Source organism: Melospiza georgiana, chromosome 13 (genome assembly GCF_028018845.1).
Source record: "Melospiza georgiana isolate bMelGeo1 chromosome 13, bMelGeo1.pri, whole genome shotgun sequence".
In the NCBI taxonomy this organism is placed as follows: Eukaryota; Metazoa; Chordata; class Aves; order Passeriformes; family Passerellidae; genus Melospiza; species Melospiza georgiana.
Window position 1 is genome coordinate 5,375,279 of NC_080442.1, and position 18,764 is coordinate 5,394,042.

The 18,764-nt window shown below is 38.1% G+C and overlaps 1 protein-coding gene across 4 annotated transcripts in view; it reads left to right on the forward strand.

Moving 5' to 3' along the window:
* CIB2 (calcium and integrin binding family member 2) overlaps nt 1-6,718 on the forward strand; it is a 35,023-nt gene extending 28,305 nt beyond the window's left edge. For 3 of the 4 annotated variants that reach the window (XM_058033835.1, XM_058033837.1, XM_058033834.1), the window contains 3 exons: nt 1,494-1,641; nt 1,730-1,925; nt 5,573-6,718. In XM_058033835.1, coding sequence (XP_057889818.1) covers nt 1,494-1,641; nt 1,730-1,925; nt 5,573-5,594 — 366 coding nt within the window. In that variant the 3' untranslated portion in view covers nt 5,595-6,718. The remainder of the gene's footprint in view (nt 1-1,493; nt 1,642-1,729; nt 1,926-5,572) is intronic. The other variant, XM_058033836.1, reaches the window with a different exon arrangement.
* Nucleotides 6,719-18,764: the final 12,046 nt, after the last annotated feature.

The window sequence follows — 18,764 nt, forward strand, 5'->3', positions numbered from 1 at the left end:
ATTGTTCCTCCTTGCATGTCTGTGTGTGCATATCCCACAAACAGGTGTATGTGTATAACCACAGGTAAATCCCACAAACAGGTAAATGTGTATTCCATGAATATCTCCAGGGACTTTTCCAGGCATTTAAGTGAGATACTTTAACTTGAGCAGTACCCACAGATGCACACCTGCTGTACCTACACATCATTCACAAGACATGAGTGATCACTGCATATCCTTTTACAGTGAGCTTCTCTCAGCCATCTGCCTGGCTCTGGGGTGTTATTTTTCATTCTCATGCTCTGGAGAGATGTGACCCTTTTGCTTTTGAGGCTGCTTTTTATTTTCAGGAATCCCTCTTTTCTATTCTATTTAATTTGGTTTTATCTGCCCTGGTTTTGTCTTCATCTGAACAGTGAGCTCATTAATCTCCTGTCCTTTGAAATCTGTAGGCCTGTTCCCAGTTGTGGATTCCTTCAGTCATCCAACCCTGCAGGAGAATTTGTATTTAGTATTGACTTCTTTATTGGGCTGGCATTTGAACCTAAGGCTCTGTGGTCCCTACTTCACCTGTCCATAAAAACAGCCTTGTTCCTGGTCATTACTTTTTTAGTCACCACAGTTATGCCAAAAATGCCTTCTATAGATGCTTGTGTTCTATGTGTGAATTATCAAGAAAGAATTCAAGTAAACTGAAAAACAACATTTTCTGGTCATTTGTCTCTCAAATATAGCTAGTTTTTGAAATTTCATTTAAAATAATAGGATGGTTTATGAATACCTGTTAGGTAATTAAATTTACAGGGAAATAAAAGAAATTAAAAGGAGATATGATTGAGCTTTTGAGCTTTCACAGTACTGCTCCTTTAAAAGCCAAACAAAATGCTGCATGCATATTAAAAGTAGTGAACCTGATATGCCACCACCACAGCTGCACATATGCATGGATCAGTATGTTAATAAGTGTCTTGGCTTCAGATGAGATCTGTATCACAGATTTAATGAGATGCTGCTCACAGCCCAAGTGATGTTTGTGTTCTGTTCATATTCAACTAAATTGAATTGATTTTCCAAGTTTTATTGATACATCTACAGATTAGTGTTGGGGTTTCGTACAGCTCTGAGAAAGACAATGGGTTTTTACTGTAAAAACATTTGTTTTGTGTGTTTATGGTTTTAGAATATTGTCATATTCTAAGGTGCTAGAAATGATTTCGGGATCATCTCCATTGGTGACTATATTTCATTTAAATTTCTGGAATTTATAGTCAATCCAACCACAGGTTGGACATTGACATGTGTCAGTGAAAGTAAAAGGCCAGAAATGGTACTATGCAGCAGCAAGGACTGCTGAAACTTCCTGCTAAAGCATACAAATGTAAGTTTTTTGATGGATTTTTGGGGAGAATATGATGTCTTTAAAGAGCCAACTATGCAATTAAATATTCATTATCAAGTAGTCTGCAGATTTTTTCATCTTCCAAATACCAGTCTATGTGTGTCTTTCACAGGAGAATCCCTTCAAAGAAAGGATTGTGTCATCTTTCTCAGAAGATGGAGAGGGGAGCCTGAGCTTCAATGACTTTGTGGATATGTTCTCCGTGCTCAGTGAAATGGCTCCCCGAGAGCTGAAAGCAATCTATGCCTTTAAGATTTATGGTACTGTGTGGAGGGACTCTGGTGTGCTTTTGGTGTTTGGAGTAAATGAGTGGTACACTTGGTGATCTTTGGTTCTTCTATTGTTTAGATTTTAACACAGATAACTTCATTTGTAAAGCAGACTTGGAAAAAACCCTCAATAAGCTGACCCGGGAAGAGCTGACAGCGGAGGAGATCACTCTGGTTTGTGAGAAAGTTATAGAAGAAGCTGACATGGATGGTGATGGGAAATTAGGATTTGCAGATTTTGAAAACATGATTTCCAAGGCACCAGACTTTCTCAGGTATTACTTTAAGAAAAACAGAGTTCCTTGCATACTTGCAGGTATGTTTTAGGATATCACTGTGCAGTCCAATACAAGAAGTGTCAGATGTAAGTATTTTACTAGAGAACTCACTGGGGGATGACTTCTTACCTAACTCAGTTTACTTTTCCTGGGCATATTCCAGTTCTCTCCTAATTTAAGACTAAGAACTCAATGACTTTTAATTATCACCTTTCCTGCTCCTCCACTCATCTTGGTGCAGTTCAGGAAAATATTTTGATCCATTATGAGCTCAAATTCAGCCTATAGCAAGGATTAAGCCTAGAGCAAGGATCCCAGCTGTCTGCATAGGAATGTGTGTAAATATTGCATACATGTTGCAAGTACACATAGAAAGGCATTGATCTCTTTGCTGTGAAAGTGTTTTTTGAAGAACTGTGGAGTGTCCTGCAGAACACAGAATAGTATTTCTTTCACAAATGAAACTTCTGAGGAAAGAGGTTAAAAGCCATTCAACAATAAAGTAGGAGGACATGATTCCAGTGAACCTTGAGAAACATCAGCTTCTGGAGAGGAGACATTCAATGTGAATGTCTTTTATACATTTCAGGTATTCCTTGACTAGTCAAGTGTATCAACAGAAACCCCTTTAGAACAAGACATGTATCATCATTATGGTGAGGCTCAGCTCAGTAGGTATTCTAGTATTTTGTTTACAGTTATTTCCAGCTAAGAAAATATGCTTCTTTATGCTGCTGGGATCAGGTAGGGTTTCCTTTAATCAATCAAAAGGCTGTGCTACTCCTACAAATCTGGTAGAGAACAGTGATCAAATGGGAAGAATTGAAGGCAGATCTGAAGATTCAGTAGAAACTGCAGTTTCAGAAGTTTCCTGTGCCATGACTGATTTTACTGCTGTGTTGTAGAGGCTTGCAAACTGCTGACTGAGAATTCCAAGCTGAGGATGCTGTGCAGTCCAGTCATTTCCTGAGAAAGTTTAGCTGGGTCATGGGATTTATCTCTGAAATCCTCAAGCCTAAGAGCTCCTGGTGATATATAGAAGGGTCTCCTTCCACCTCCTAACCAAAACACTGTTTTAGAGTCTCTGAGCAGGCAGTTTCTATATAAAAGCAGTTTCTGTGGGGATAACAGTACAAAGAAAACAATTTCTTAGCTGGAAATATATGTAAATAAAATATTAGAATCCTCTGAAGAATCTGATGTTTCTTATGGTTCAGCAACATGTGTCTTTGAAGCTATATTGGAAAATGAGAATGTAATGGAAAAAAGCCTCAGAGTTGAGAATGTGTAGGTTCTCTAGTTTGGTTTCTGTTTTAATTTTAAGAGCTAACAGCTGCAGGAAAAGAAAGTGACAGGGTCATAGGACTACTTTTATCCAAACCAATTTACATGCAAGATTTGATACCTCTGCCTTAGTGTTGTTTACTGTTCATTTTGTCTGTAAAGGTATTTTATTTTTTAGGACATTTTTAGTTCTATTTTTGCTGTGTGCACTGCATCACAGACTGGCATACTTGTTAATACTGAACTTCCTGTTCTGAGGAACTTATTCTAATTTTTAAAATACTGGGTAAATACTGCATTCTAAAAAGAGATTTGACTTTTGGAATGGAATTCATTGCAGTTTAATGCCACAATAGGTTCACCAAAGTCTGACTGGGATTGAACCTAAGCAAGCACGCTCTGGCAGGAGCCAGTGCCTGCCAGCATGTGACAGACTTTGTGACACAGGACAAGAATGCAATTCCTGTAGCTGATCTCTCACCACAAAAAGCCCAGTTCTTTGTGCCATAAGTCTTGGAAAGGTTACCTATTCATTTACTGAAACAATGCTTTCTTACATCTTTGTGAATTAATCTCCAGCTCTGTCTCTAGCCTCTCATTTTCTTTTTGAGTTTTCAGCTGTAATGGTTGTCTTAAATGATAGCCTTGGGCTGTGTGCAGCCACAGGGCAGGCAGGGCTGTGCAGCTTCACTGGGTAATCTACTACAGAGCATGCAAAGCACAGGAGGTGTCTGAATAGCAGATGACCAATGCTCTATGCCAGTGGAAAACTGAACTAGCTTCTTACTATTACAAAAAGATCTAAAAACATGCTTTCATCTAAAATAAATTGGCCATTCGAAATCTAAAGCAGATGTGGGGAAGAAATACCAACCAACAATGTCCAGAGGCAGTCACAATTTCATTTGCTTTTGCTTATCTCCACTTTTTGTGCCCAGTTGAATGCATTTCAGAATTTAAATTCAAGGAAGCCCAAGAGTCTAATGATTTACACTTCCAGCTGCTCAGCAACTGTGAAAATGGAACACCTAGGAATCAAAGCAATAGCCACATTGAAAATGATTGCCAGTGAGCAAATGCAGATGCTGGGTAACTGCAGTTTGTAGGGATTTTGCTGTGAAGCCATGGGCCATCAGTAATTCTGGGCATCTGATCCCAGAATACCATCCTGGCAATGTGCTATGGGAGCCTTCTGAAAATGCTGAATAACTTGCAAGGCCCCAGATGATTTTTATCTGTAGTAAAGGATTTACTCTGTTCTTTTCCTTTTGTCCCCACCTCTTCATATCATAAAAGGGGGAGTGTAGGATTCCAGGCAGTTAGGTTTTATCCCTGGCTCTGCCATTGCTTGAGCAGCTGATCTGTACAAAGCCACAGAACACTTTTTTCTCTCTGCTCTCTTATGTGGGACCAGTGCTCACCTGACTTGTGACAAACATTGAGAACTTTCATTCAGCTGCAAATGATCATCATCAGCAGCATGAGATTTGAAATTACCGAGGAGAAATATCTTCTTTACTCTGTGGAAAACCTTTGAAGGCCAGATTCTAATAGCAATATGCACTCAGGTTATGAAGCACATGTTGGGGTGTTTTTAAGCTGTCACACTATCACGCCTACTTAACTTATACAGCAGGCATTAGCTTTGACACCATGATCCAGGCTTTGACCTGCTGTGAGCTGAAGTTCATCCACTCTAGGTTGACTTATTTTCCTTATCTCATCACTCCTTTCTCAAACCTTTATTTAATGACCCTGTGTAGGTTTAATCTCCTACAGAGAGCCTTTGCCAGCTTTGTGCTGCTGTCAGGCAAATGAAGATGCAGTAAAGTCTGTTGCTTGATTTGCACTGCTGTCGTTGAGGAATTTTTTCCAGACCAGAAGAAAACACTGTTAATCATTAACCAGGGAACATCTATGCAGTTGGCTGTTATCCCAGAAGCTGAACTAAGCTGTAAATGATAATGACAGTTACTAGTTGAGAAAATTGGATCCCAATAGTTTTATTTCACTAAAAATTGTTATCATTAAGAAGCCGCTTGTAGTTTAATGGAAGCATTGGCAGATTGAGCTGGCACTAGTTAAGTGTTCTGTTCTACAAGACTGGTTACGTTTTCCACAGGAAATTGTTTTATAAATCATCCTGGAAGTTTCAGCTTATTTGAATGCCTGAGGGTGAAGCCTGCTGTAACAATAGGTAATGGGGTTTGAGAGGAGTATGGCATTAGTAATACCTAGGAACTGCCAGAACCAGACAGGGAAACAACACATTAAACATTGGAAATGCAGGATTTCTGAAACTGTTGTGGGCATAGTGACAAATGTGTTTGTGTGCCTTAATCTTTTTCTTTCTTTTGCAGTACTTTCCACATAAGAATCTGAAGATGTTTCTGCCAGTCCAGCTTTTCTGAATCTCAGGCACTCCAGGGATTTTTGTCCTCTAGTGAGGGCTTCCTAGAACTCAGCAGAAAGTACTGAAAGAATTCTGGTCCACAAAGAGACAGAAGCATCATATGATCTACAGGATATTTGGAACAGACACATTTTTATCTTCTCTGCTGGCCAAGCACTCTGGCGAAGATTGGTTGTTGGATTGTGGTATTTCTTTTTTTCCCCTCTTTTTTTAACAGTCAGAATCAGAATATTATTAAAAGTATTTCCACAGAGTTTTTATATTTATGAATATTTAATACTGCTCTTAATGGTGAAAAAAACCCAAAAAAAAACCCCCAAAACCCTGAGAGATTAACTTTGGTGTGTTTTCCAAGAGTATTTGAAAGAAAGCATGGGCCTTAAATAATGAGATGCCTCTATCACTGTGTTGTACAGCTGGGATCTTGCATGGAAAATACCTGAGGTGACAGAACTGCAGTCAAGATCAAGCTCCCAGTGTTGAAGACAGCCACAGCCCAGGTTTGCCTTTCAGCCACTAAAATGGCAACTGCTGGGTTTGGTGCTTACCTTCAACCAATATTTTATGGATTGTTGTGTCCTTATAAAACTTGAAATATTTGCCTTTTGTATATGATAATTGTGTACGTGATTAATTCCTTCCCAAGATAAATGTTAAAACTGTGTCCTTATTCTCAAAGGGGCTCCTGCATTTTACTCATTCTATGGGCTGATAATGTTCTTGAATGGAGGAACATGGTCATCTGTAACTCATGAAGAAGTTGAAGAAGCACAGAACTACTATTAAGGACATGAAAAGATATTTTCTTTTGAAACAAGCTATGCAATCTATCCCATAAAATGCATGAATGCAGTTCTATCTTTTCCTTTCCTCTCCAGCTGGAAATCAGCTAGATCTTTTTGTTGGGTTTTGTTGTTGTTGTTGTTTTGGGTTTTTTAATTTTTTTTTTAAATTTTACTTCCAGTATTGTTTAGGTACTGGGACCTGAAGACAATCATATGTGTAATAATTATTGTTCTAACAGTCAATAGAAGGGCTCTGTCACTTACATGGCTTCTGTATCAAGGTCATCACAATTAAAACTTTTGAAGCATTCTGTTGTGCTTTGAGAATTTTTAGGCTGACCACATACTAATTTCCTTTCTGATCATTATTCCAATTACTATAAAGTTAAATCTTTCAAAGAATGAAATGTGTTATGTAGAAAACTGTTAAAGTAGAGAACCTAACCTGTTTATCATTTCTGTAGGGATGGTGATGCCTGTCTACCTCAGAAACTCTTCTGTGTGGTGAGCTTGCAGGGTAGCTTGCTGTTCAGATTTACACACTATGAATAAAGAAGAAATATTTACCTAGCAGCATGTGCGTACATTAAAAGTTTCAATGGAAATTTTGGATATTCAAAGTATACAGGACAGACATGTCTAAGATTTCACAGTGAAAATGACAGTAATTTTTACATTTATTTGTAGAGCTATCATGTTCATTCATGTTTATAGCATTTTAATGCTTCCTCCTACTGATTTCTGTTTAGATAAAGAAATTAAAACCTGAATTCCCCTACCCAAGTTAAAATTAACAGAAATCAATCCTCATATTAAGTTCTGATTGAGTAAAAAGAGATTCAAGCCTGTTTTTCATTTTGAGCAGATTAAGTTAGATCTATTAGCTGATTCAAAATATTTGCAAGACATTGGCATTAAGATAGATTATGTTAAAGTTACTTCCTCTTAATTGAAGGATCAGCCTAATTTTATAAAAATTTCTTTCAAGACAGACATTTAATCGTGGAAACCTTGTGAGGTGTATAGGAAGATATGATTAGGATGTATTTGTAAAATACTAGGTTAAAAGATTTGGGATCAGATTATCCAGATAAAAAGGATCTGGTGCTGAGACATAGGTCAGTTCCTTTTGGCATCAACATTCCTCTGTGTGTTATGATTGTTATTAGCTAAAATTCCTGTTTTCCTGACACTGTGTGTCATTCTTGGGTTATACCATACTCTGCTCTTAAAGGATGTGCTGGAAGTGCTCAGTGTCTTGTTTCCCTGGGTCCTCTCTGACCTAGATGTCAGAAAGCCCTTAGGAGACATGGGAGCTTGCAGACAGACATTTAACCTTGGAGTCATCCACCTGAGATGGGAAACAAAGAGAAAAATAAATTAGGAGCACATTGTGGAGAAATATTCCTGTTCATAGAGATGTGTTCCAGCAAAATGCTGCAGATACAAATGTGTGCAGCTGTCCTAACTGCCTTTATTTTTTTGACTTACATTCATGTCCTGTAACAAAAACCAGAGCAGCATTGTGTGTCCCTGGCGTTTGAGAGACGTCTGTGCACTCAATCCTCCAGCACTGCCTAGTGGTGGGTGATTATTTCCAGCACCTGATGGCAAAGGTGAGGGATAGATTTCTGAAGAGCTTTGTATTGGTGCTTTCACAGTTGACTGTAGCTGGTTGTCTTGTGACTAGCAGTTTTCTTACAGCAAGATTGTTAAGTGAGTAGTTCAGTGGGATGCAAATTTAATCCTGTCAAAAGGTACCAAACCTGCTGGACTTTGGCTGCTGGCACAATCTAGCAGATTCTCTAGCAAGTGTTTCTTCAACCAGCCTTACTCTAAAAGAGCTATCAGGCCACATGGAAAGAAACTGGAACAGTAAAAGAGGTTTAGATTAAAACAGTTTTGGATTTGGCCCAAAAGTAAGAGGACATACATTTTGAATTGCAGAAAAGTGTTAAATATAAACAGACATTGCTATATTTACAAAAAAAAAAAAAAAAAAAGAAAAAAGAAAAGAAAAGAAAACCATTTCATTTTTTTGGACAAAGAAAAATGAAAACCATTACCTAAAGCCTCAATCAAAACAGCTGTGTGTGTGATCTCTCATTTATATACAGTTAAAGCATCTTGGGGACAAAAAAAGAGTTATGAAAGTAAATAAAACAGTATCAAAAAGTAAGAAATAACTTGGTTATTTTAAGTGATGGTTGTTTTAAGGAAATACTGTAAGCCAAGATTTGCAACAGCCTGCCGGCCAAAATCTGATTTGCATTACTTCCACATTAATCTCCAGTAACTGCTGACTTCAGTGGAATTAACTCATGTCTGTAATTGGATCTCTGTTGGGGAAAGTACTTGAGGTTTTGCTGCAGTTCTTTGTGCCCTCTCATGCCCTTTAATGTAATCTTAATATGCTGAGTGCTCTTTTCTTAACCAATAACCACATGCTCTTCTTTGTCAACAGGCTCGCTGTTGGAATCTCTTGCAATTTATTGCAGTCACAGAGGAACAGTCTCCTTTCCTTTTCTCCCTAGGACTAATTTTATCTCCTTGTGCATGTTAGAGGCACTTACAATGAAACCTCACAAGGTGGCACCACACCACCATAACGAGTCATAACTTCATTTAACAATTTAAATGTCCTCAAATGAGGATACTCTATAGAATCTATGATGCCACAAACAAAAATATGAAACTGTGATTAATTACTGATTTAAAAACTGTACATAATTACAGAGAAAGTTTTGTGTTTCTCAACAGCATATCAGTAAAAATATGTTTTAATAAAGTCCCTAAAAATTGAAATGTACGTTAAAAATTAAAGAGGGATTTTCTTGCTGAAACTGTAAACAACTCATATTCTAGAAACTTGAATTGGTTAAGATTATATTCTAAAATAACAGAATATTAAGTAGAGTTTTTGTTGCTGATGGGAAATATTATGGTTGTGAGCTCAGAATCCCCAGGAAATCAATTTGGGCTGAAATAACATCAAGATTAAGAAGAGTTTATAATGTTGTTGCCTAATACACCTTGTCTGGGACAGACAATGGATTGAAATTTGATGAGGAAGACATTAAAGATAATAAAATTATCATTGTTCATGTCCTTAGGAAGATCTATGTCTGAGAAAGAAGTACAGAACCCATGAACGGATGTTCTCCTCTTTTGTCTGTATAATTTTGCAGTTTTGGGTGTCTTGTAGAGATGTTAGTGACACTGAGTGACTATCACATTCTCTTTGGTGGGGAGAAAGAGGAGACTCTTTTTGGTAGAATTCAAAGAGCATCAGCATTTAAGATAACAGTGTCTTTATTTAACTCTAAGTTCTGCCATCCTTGTCTGTAAGACATTTTCCAATCTGAACTTCAAGTGAAATTCCCCACTGTCTTTTCCTTTTGGCTGCCTGATGTTGGCAAGGGCAGTGAGGAGCCCAGGTGTGCCAGCCCTGGGTGCTCTGCAGTTGCAAAGTAGATGAGTCCTTGCCTCAGCTCTTTCCCAGTCAGGAGCTGCTCAGAGGCAGAGATTTTCATGCACAGAGCCCTGCCTGCCCTGTGCCATTCTGCAGCTCCAGGCTCCGTGGCTGTTGGGTGCGTGCTTACGAGCCCTGCAGCACAAGGCACCATCTGTACCCTGCTCTCCAGTTCCTGCTCAGGCAGCTTGGGGCCACATGTGCCTGCAAATGCAGGCCAGAGTGGTTTAACTCTGCTGAAGAGGGTTGTGGGCACCAGGCCAGCCTCCTCCTTTTCGAACTGTAACTTTTCTTCACTGAAATCAGTGGATGTGGCAGCCTGCCAGGAGCAAGGCAACTCGTTGCTGTGGGCTTAATCACAGCTTGGGCAATTCAACAGGGATCAGGCTTGCCCTGTGCTCTGCACACTGACAGGCTCTGGGAATTGGTAGCTGCTGGTTGAAGGGGTGGTAATTGAAGATTTGGTCTGGTCTCTCATGTAGAACTCTGTTTACTTGGTGGAAATTGTTTACACTTCAGTCTGATAAAATATTCATCTGTCCAGAAGTCAGACCCGGCTTTTTTGTAGGTGTCCAATCCCCTTGGTTATGGGTGTTATGTTTATGGGCTGTTTCTCACATCACTCTGAAGGCAGCACTTCACAGATAGTGAATTCATGTGGATCATTAGTAACCTTTTATTAGCAATCTAATATTCAGGGTTACTTCAATGGCACTTAAAAATAAATTGATATTCACCAGATTTCCCCCATCCCAGAGGAAAGGAAATGATCTCTTACTTAGACATCTGCTTACAGGATCAGAGGATCACAGAAGATGCTGATTTGACCCATCAGGATCATTGAATCCAGCTCCTGGCCCTGCACAGGACACCCTAAATATCACTCCAGGTGCATGAGAGTGTGTTACAGACTCTTCAACTTTGTCTGGTTTGGTGCTGTGGCCACTGTCATTGCAGACTAGTAGGCCCTGAGAGGAAAAAGAATATTGATATTTTAACCAAAGTGGTATTTTGGGTTTCCTGAAAATGCTGATGCTTTTTTTTTCTTCATACAGATAAAAAAGTTCTGCATACAAAAAGCTGTAGATTCGGAGAGAATTCCCTCTAGAAGAAGTTTGAAACTGAAAGACTGTTACTGTTCTGCCTAAGCAAATAAGTTAATTGATGTATATGTTCACAGAAATAAGTTCAATTCCAGGAAATTCAGTGAGGCCTTTCATATGTTAACAGATTTTCATCTCTTGTATGGCCATTTTAATGACTATTGTTCTTCTAATGTTAGAACCAAACATGATAAAGAAGTATATAAAAATTCCCTATTGTAATTTCACCCATCCTCATAATGACAGTAGTATTAGAATTTGCATTCACTAATCCCTCTTACTACACCTCTTTAAAATTGGGCTTTCCGCAGAATTTATTTGTAAATATTCCTAGTGAAATGACTCAGTCCCACATGACTAATTCTCAGTATTTTTTTCATTTCCAGTTATCTCCTCTCACTGAAAAAGCAGAGGCAATAATTGGTATCCAGAGACATTAATGTGTTTTGAGGTATTTTCATTCCAAGGAACTCACCAAGTGAAACAGTGGGTTATTAATGCCCCACACTCTGCCAGATTGGTTTAGAGCAGTTTTTTTCTCACTGTGATAATTCTGTAGTAGGCAGATATCCTTGGGAGCCAGATCTCCACAGGACTCCTACTCACTTCAGTAGGCAGCAGGTCCTTAAATAATAATTTGCTTTATTCAAGCATGGAATGCATTAAAAAAATGAAAACCTGCAGATAATAAATTGTTCTGTTTCTGTAGAAATGCTAATATGCAGGCAGAGATGGAAAACAGATTTACTGCAAGTATTTTTACTGTCTCATTCTCTATGAGACAGTATGTAAAATGGAAGAAAACATTAAAACTTTGTATGACAGATAAGTGAAGAGGAATTGTAATTATCTTTAGTCCCTTTGATTTTGAAGAGCTTATTAAAAATTGAATAGCTAATCTGAGAGTACTGAAAAATGCAAAAAAAAAAAAAAAACTTGCTTAGCCATTTCATCTGTGTCTGACACATTTTGTTTGAAAGTCTAGGCTTTACTACACTAAACAAAGAACATTGGAGTTCTCATAAAGAACACAGGCATTAGAGTTCTCACTCTATTTTTATTTCCTTTAAAATTGTACAGAACTCAGCTATCATTCCCTCTCATTTGCTTCCTTGAAATGAGGACATTCTGTACACAAAGAGGCTGCAGACTTCCTACTAATGCCACTGCACTTGGCATTATGAGTAAGCATTTCACTGAATAAGTTCTGGTAAAGCCAGAGGAAATACTTTGAACAGTATCTTCATATTTCTTCCCAAATTCTTTCTGGGAAGAAACCTGATATTTGTTATATCCTTTTGAAAATATCAGTGTGTCCTTTGAAGATCCACTCTTAGTCATATCTTCAGCAGAGATGGGGTAGAACACCCACAGTTTCTGCAGCTCCTCTGTTGTAGTGTGGAGAATAACAATGCAGGGAAAATGGAGCCTGTTATCTGAGAAGAGCCCAGCAAAAACCTTGGCTTAGTAAAATGAAGCTGAGGGGGTTATGAATGCTGATGCTTGATCCAGTGACCTGAATTTGGAACCCTACAAAACCTTCTACCTTTCCTTGTCCTATTTATCTAAGATATAAAGCAGGTGGAATTAATTAATTGATGTCTGATCCAATAATCTACGAATGTGATTCTTTGTGGCCTTTAATTCTTTTTATATCTCATTAAAAGGGGAGGAAATGAAGGCTTGCCAAAGAAAAGAGAGTCAAGGGCATTTCCCTGGACATCTAATGATTTATTCTGCCCCCAGGCACAATCTTCAATCACCTCCACTGCTGACGTAGCTGATTTTAAACTTTTTTATCTTAGAAGGCCATTATGGGGTCAGGAAGAAAAGAAAATCCTGGCAATAAATTTAAATCAAGTTCACAGGTGATTTCATTTTTGTGAATGAGATTTCCTTTCTATTTAAGACCATCCTTCTTTTATGTTTTTCTACTAACAGTGACACTGGAGTAGTGTTGCTGGCTGCCTACATTATCTTTTTATTTCTTTTTTGAACTCATGAAACAATTTATATCCTTTCTTTAATGGTTTTTGTTAGCTCACAACAGAAGTTTGGGGGGTTGTTGTCAGCTGTGATTTACAATTGTCTGTGATGCATAGCAGGCCTTATGATTTGTTTGTTTTGCATCTTTTATCTGTGGGCATAATGAGCTGATAAAAATAGCTTGTTTAAACAAAAAAAAAAGTATTCAAATGCTAGCTCCACTGAGAATGGAATTTTGGCCTGATGCTTCTTTGAATGCACATGGTCAGTGAAAGCAAATAAAGAGAATGGAAATAGCTACATGTGCTTCTGGAATACTCACATTGCTTTGGGATCTGGAGGATAGAAATTCCTCTTCATTGCATTTCTGTCTTTAATCCAGTTGAAAAGCAAAAGTGCAGAGTACTAGTAGTTTTTTTAAATAGAGCTTTTCTGAAAGTTCACAGGAAGATACAAGATATTTTTGTGAAAATATTAGATAGATTATGGAAGACAAGCCCAAACTGCTGTGTTACCCACTATTTTTTATTATGGGTGCATGATTGCAGGTGTTTTTATTCTGAAGAGTTGTATTTTGTCCATCACTGAACTAGAACAAGATGTATAGTTTGTATCCAAAGTCTGCCAAAAAGCACAGGAGAATATCTAGACACTATGAGAAAGAGTATTTTCTTAGTTAAAAAGTTATTCCACTTTAAGTACGATTATTTTGTCTGCTTTAAGATTAGTGTAATTAAGTGTAGTAAAGTGTAATTAAGTTTGTCCCCAAAAATGGTCATTTTGGGATGTTATTTCTGTTCTTTTATGGGAGCTTGTTTATTCAGCTGTAACCACAAGTGTCTAACAGTACCTCGAGGTCTGAACAGAGAAATAACAACTATCAAGTCATACCTTGCTGTAAAATACTACCAGAAAGCCTTAGGTACAAGGTACAAACTGTGTACCTGTACAATTAGGTACAATTTCCCTGCCAAAACATTGTACCAGAACTACCAGGCCAGAGCTGGTTCTGCTTCCAGGTCAGGCTGTATTGTTCAGTGAATCCCTTAGTTTTATTCTTAACAGATGTTTCTTGTCTCTTGATCCACTTGGTATTAGAGCTCTCCACTAGGACTGCCCATATCCTACCCTTTTTCCTCAGGTAAATTTATCACTCCTTTAGGAATTGTGTCTCATTTGGGACTGAAGAGTCTGGGTTGACCCTCAGTGCACTGACAGTAAATAAGCCATCTTTGTTGTCCTCATTACTCCTTACTTTCATTTCTTCCAAGAGCCTTCTCCCAACACCCTTCTGTCAGCCCTCTCTCCTTTCTGCTTTCTTGGCAGAATACAATACTTGAGTTACTCCTTTTCTCACCAAAGGCTCTGCTTCTGTGTGTAGAGGTTGTGCGCAGGAAATAACTGGGTTATGTCAGTACACAGCAGTCTTGTGACTGGGGAGCTGTTCTGGTAAATGCTTGAGGTTAACTTGGTGAAGGCCTCCAAAGATTCCAAACAAAAGTGATTGCTAGAGATGTTAATTGCTTTGAATGTGGTCAGTATCCATTCCCCCACATTTGTGAAACCTTCCTCAGTACCCCAAAAGGCAACAGAATGCAGTGCTGTGGTATAAACTGACACTCCTCAGACTGAGCACACATGGACAGTGTTTTCAGACAAGTACTATTGCAAATTTGGCATATATGATTCTGGTAACATTGGATACAGGAGAGAATTCTCTAGATATGTGGGCATAATTTTCTCCTCACCTTTTCTTAGATAACACTGCTAGTCAGTATCTGCCTCAGTGGGGCAGAACTTGGATGAGTTTGGCTCCAGATTTAAATGTTGTGACTTACTCTTGAATCTGTATTTCCTCAGTTGTCCCTGTGCTTCCTGTCTTTCTACAAAGCCAACACCAGGAGTTCCAAAACAGAAAACCACAGGAAAAGCTGCTCTGGTAATGTTTGTCTTGAACGGAAACAAATAGCAATAGAAATTTCCTGCAAAATAATTTTCATGTGACAAATGTAGCCTGGATTCTAGACCAAATAGTCTGGCTGAATCTCTCTATTTTTAGTTCAGATTATATCTGTTATAGCTTTTTCAATTTTTAAAAATACATTTCAATTAACCATCTGCAGGGTTTTTTAATCCCATTCATCTTTGACAAATACAATTACTCTTTACTAGAATATTTGGTTCATTTATTGAAAAGTGATGAATAGACTTGTTATACAGTTAAGAATTCAAGAATTAGAAGGATTTGAAGAAAGCTTATTTGCAAAGAGCTGGTGCAACTGTTTGCTGTAACTTTTAGCTAACACCTCTAAGTATGTTAAGCAGTTCATGGTCTACCCCAAAAGAAAAGTTCCTGTCCAAAGAATTTAGGCTGGAATTCATTCCATTGAAGTTCAAACACTGCAATGATTTGCTCTCCATCATCTGCTGCTTTCCCATTGACACTAGATGGAAACTGGAGGGAATGGATTTCTCACTTGCAATATACATTCCATCTGTGGATTATACAGAACTTGCCACTGCAGCATTAGGCCTCAGTAAAATATCTAAAGACTGGGGAGAGGAATCAGCTTTCAGAGAGATGGACATTCAAACTAAAGATAAAATGGTGAGAAATAAGAAGAGCATGTTTGGATAAGAATTAAAACAGTGGGTGCTGGTGGCACTGGGGGTTGTGTGTAAACTGTAGCTGTAAGTACAGAACCATTCACTGAGGCACACACATTGTCTGGGCTTGTTCCTACCTGCAATTCCTGGGAAAAACAGCTGGAACAAGACAGTGAAAGTTTCTCAATATTCCCATGACTGCAATTATCTGACATCAGCACTAAGCTTCAGCTATGAGCTGCTCTCTCTTTGAAGAGGTTTCTATTACAGTGCAAATGGAGGGAGGGAAGTGGTCCACGACTACTGTACATGGAAAGAAGGAAGTTTAGGAGCTACTGAAGATATGCAGTTTCATGGTTGCAGTTAATACAATGGAAAGATGTAAGCCAGGCTATTGTGTCCCAGGAAATGAGTTAGAAAGTCAGGAAAAAGGCCACAGTGTGATTGACAGGTGAGAAAACTGGCTGGGCCTCTGAAATGTTGTGCTGAAAGTAAACACAACTTAAGACACTAATGGGCTGTATAACTGCTATTTAGCATCACCTAGTTAATTTAGGTGATCACAGAATCTTTCTTTTTACTGGACACTTCTGTAAGTCCCCATTGTATGTTTATATTTGGTTCTCCAAAGGAATGAAGTATGACATGGAATAATATGAATACATATTATTTATGTAATAATATAAAGAAAATATCTATATAAATGGAAGTAAGTTACATTGTATGCAGCTGAAATAATTGTGTTTTATTAATTGTGTCATTAGCTTTGGTTATATCTCTTATCCATTAATCATTTAATCTCTACAACAGTACTCAAAATTCTGCTTTTCCTCTTCAGCATACCTGCCAAGGCCTGTAGCAGTTCTGCAGCTCCCAGTTCTCCATGGGATCCACATGGATGCTGACAGGCCAAGGACTGGGTGCATATGGATTGCTCAGCTTCTTGCCACAGTTAAGTAATTCCTCCTTTTCTATTCATAAGGGTCTAGTTTGACTCTTTATCTTCTACACAACTACCAACTTGCCTGGATATCTTCACAAGTCAGATTACAGATTTCCAGCTAGAAATCAACACTGCCATTCACTGAATTGTATATTGTTGCTTTTTCACAGTGAAGAGTTCTTGCTAAAATGCAGTGCAATAACAGCAAAAAAAAAAAAAAAGTAAACTCATGTATTAATGTTGTCATGTAGTCAACTGGTGTTAGATGAGACAGTTAAGTGAAGTTAAATAAGATCTTTCCTACTGAATCAGAAAGTGCAGCTAAGCTTCCCAGCTTATCCACAGCTTGTATCCTTTTCCATTTTGAGAGGGGAACACAAATGGTGAATGTGCAAGAGGAATGGAGCACCATCTAGTGCTTAAAGAATAATGCTGGAAAATGAGATATTGCTAGCACTTACAACAGCCCATGTAATTGTTTGGCTGACTTGTTTGCATAGAAAGAGAGAGTGTACTCTGCAAATGTAATACTGTGATGTTCTTCAGGACTGTGTGGTGACTGAGAGGCAGGGGGATGTAGAATGACATGTCAGACTGCATCAGAAACAGTCATTTGAAAAAATACTTTGCCTTTTTATTGGTTAAAGAAAAACCTTAGGAAAGTTTTTCTCATTCTCCACCTCCAAATAATTTAAATAATAGTAGGCCAAAACCATTCAGCCTTCAAAATAATATGTGATAGAATATGCAAGTACTGTACATAGGCTATAGCAGGGTGACAGTACTGACCTTGGCAGTGACAGTCATAGATTACATTTTGCAGGAACCTGCAAAATGTTTGTTAAAATGGAGTAAAAGTAACAGTTTAGCCCACATCTCAGCATGCAGGTTTGGGCTGATGCTGTGTGGGACAGGAATGGAGAGGGGCAGTTGTCTGTAGCTCCATTGCTCTGGAAAGAAAAGACCAATGGATGTTCTGTGTGAGCTCTGAAAAACTCTGGGTTTCATCTCTGATGGAATCCCTATTTGTCAGAAGATACCAGACAAGAGACAGTAATTTTTGCTTTCTGTGATGCCCAAAAGACAGGCTGGAATTAAATCCCCATAGACCACTGTCTATAGAGCAGGTATTTGTTTACTGCAGTGCTGGTGGTGAGGAGGATAGTTCCACCTAACTCACCTACCCTTGCCAAATCACTTCATCACGTACACACAGGAGCTAATTTATATAGTATGATCTCATGGTTATTAGATTTTGCACTGTGCTTGCTCCTCCCCAGTTTGGGGGTCAGGGGTCTTTGATGAATGCTTCCAAGGTCTTCTTCCCATCTGAACTTCTCTACTTTGTCTGCAGAGCATGCACAGTTACTGTGTACCTTGGTCTGTCTGGTCTTAACAGGCCTAAATTCTTTGTTTTGTAGCTAATTGGCTTTACAGTTGCCAATTTCTCACTAGTACTATACATATCTATCTCTAAAGTTGTCCACCTGGTAAGTTTTTTCTTCTTTTTTTTTTCTATTCAGCATTAAGCTACTAGTTAATTTTATACTAACCATTGCATTGTATAGGAAGTTATTTATATCAGGTTATATAGGTGCACAATTTATGATTGAGGTTATACAGGTATAAAAAGCTATGATTCAGGTTATATAGACATATAAAAAGTAATGATTTAGGTTATATTGATATCAGGTTATATAAATAGGTTATATCAATATAACTCAAGCTATATAAGCATCTTTAACTTTGATCTAAGTTATATAGGCATTGTGGAAAGAAGCAGTGTATGCTCTCAGCCACTCTAATTTTGGAGCTATGATCTCACTTTAATCAAAAGCACAGTACAGATATGCTGTTTTATTTATTTTTCTGTAAACATGACAGCATGAGCCTGGCACAGACACAAGCTGTATCATCTCTGCCTCCATGTTGATGACAGACTTCCTTTTTCTTGCATGTTTACCTTTTGTCAAGAATAAATGTGGACTTACTCAGGAACCATGAATGCTCATATTCAATATAAGATAAAGTCACATTTATTACAAGTTAGACCAGTCTCAACTTTTTGAGAGTAAAAACATTTTTATTTTTTATGTGGAGTTTTTTGCCTTGTATGCCAAAAGTGCTATAACTAAAATACTAGTTAACTTTTAGGAGAGAAAACCACAGCAGAATAAAAGGGAATTTCAGTATTTTCATGTTTGACAAGCTTTGTGGTCCTTTTAGGAGTATAATGACTGTCT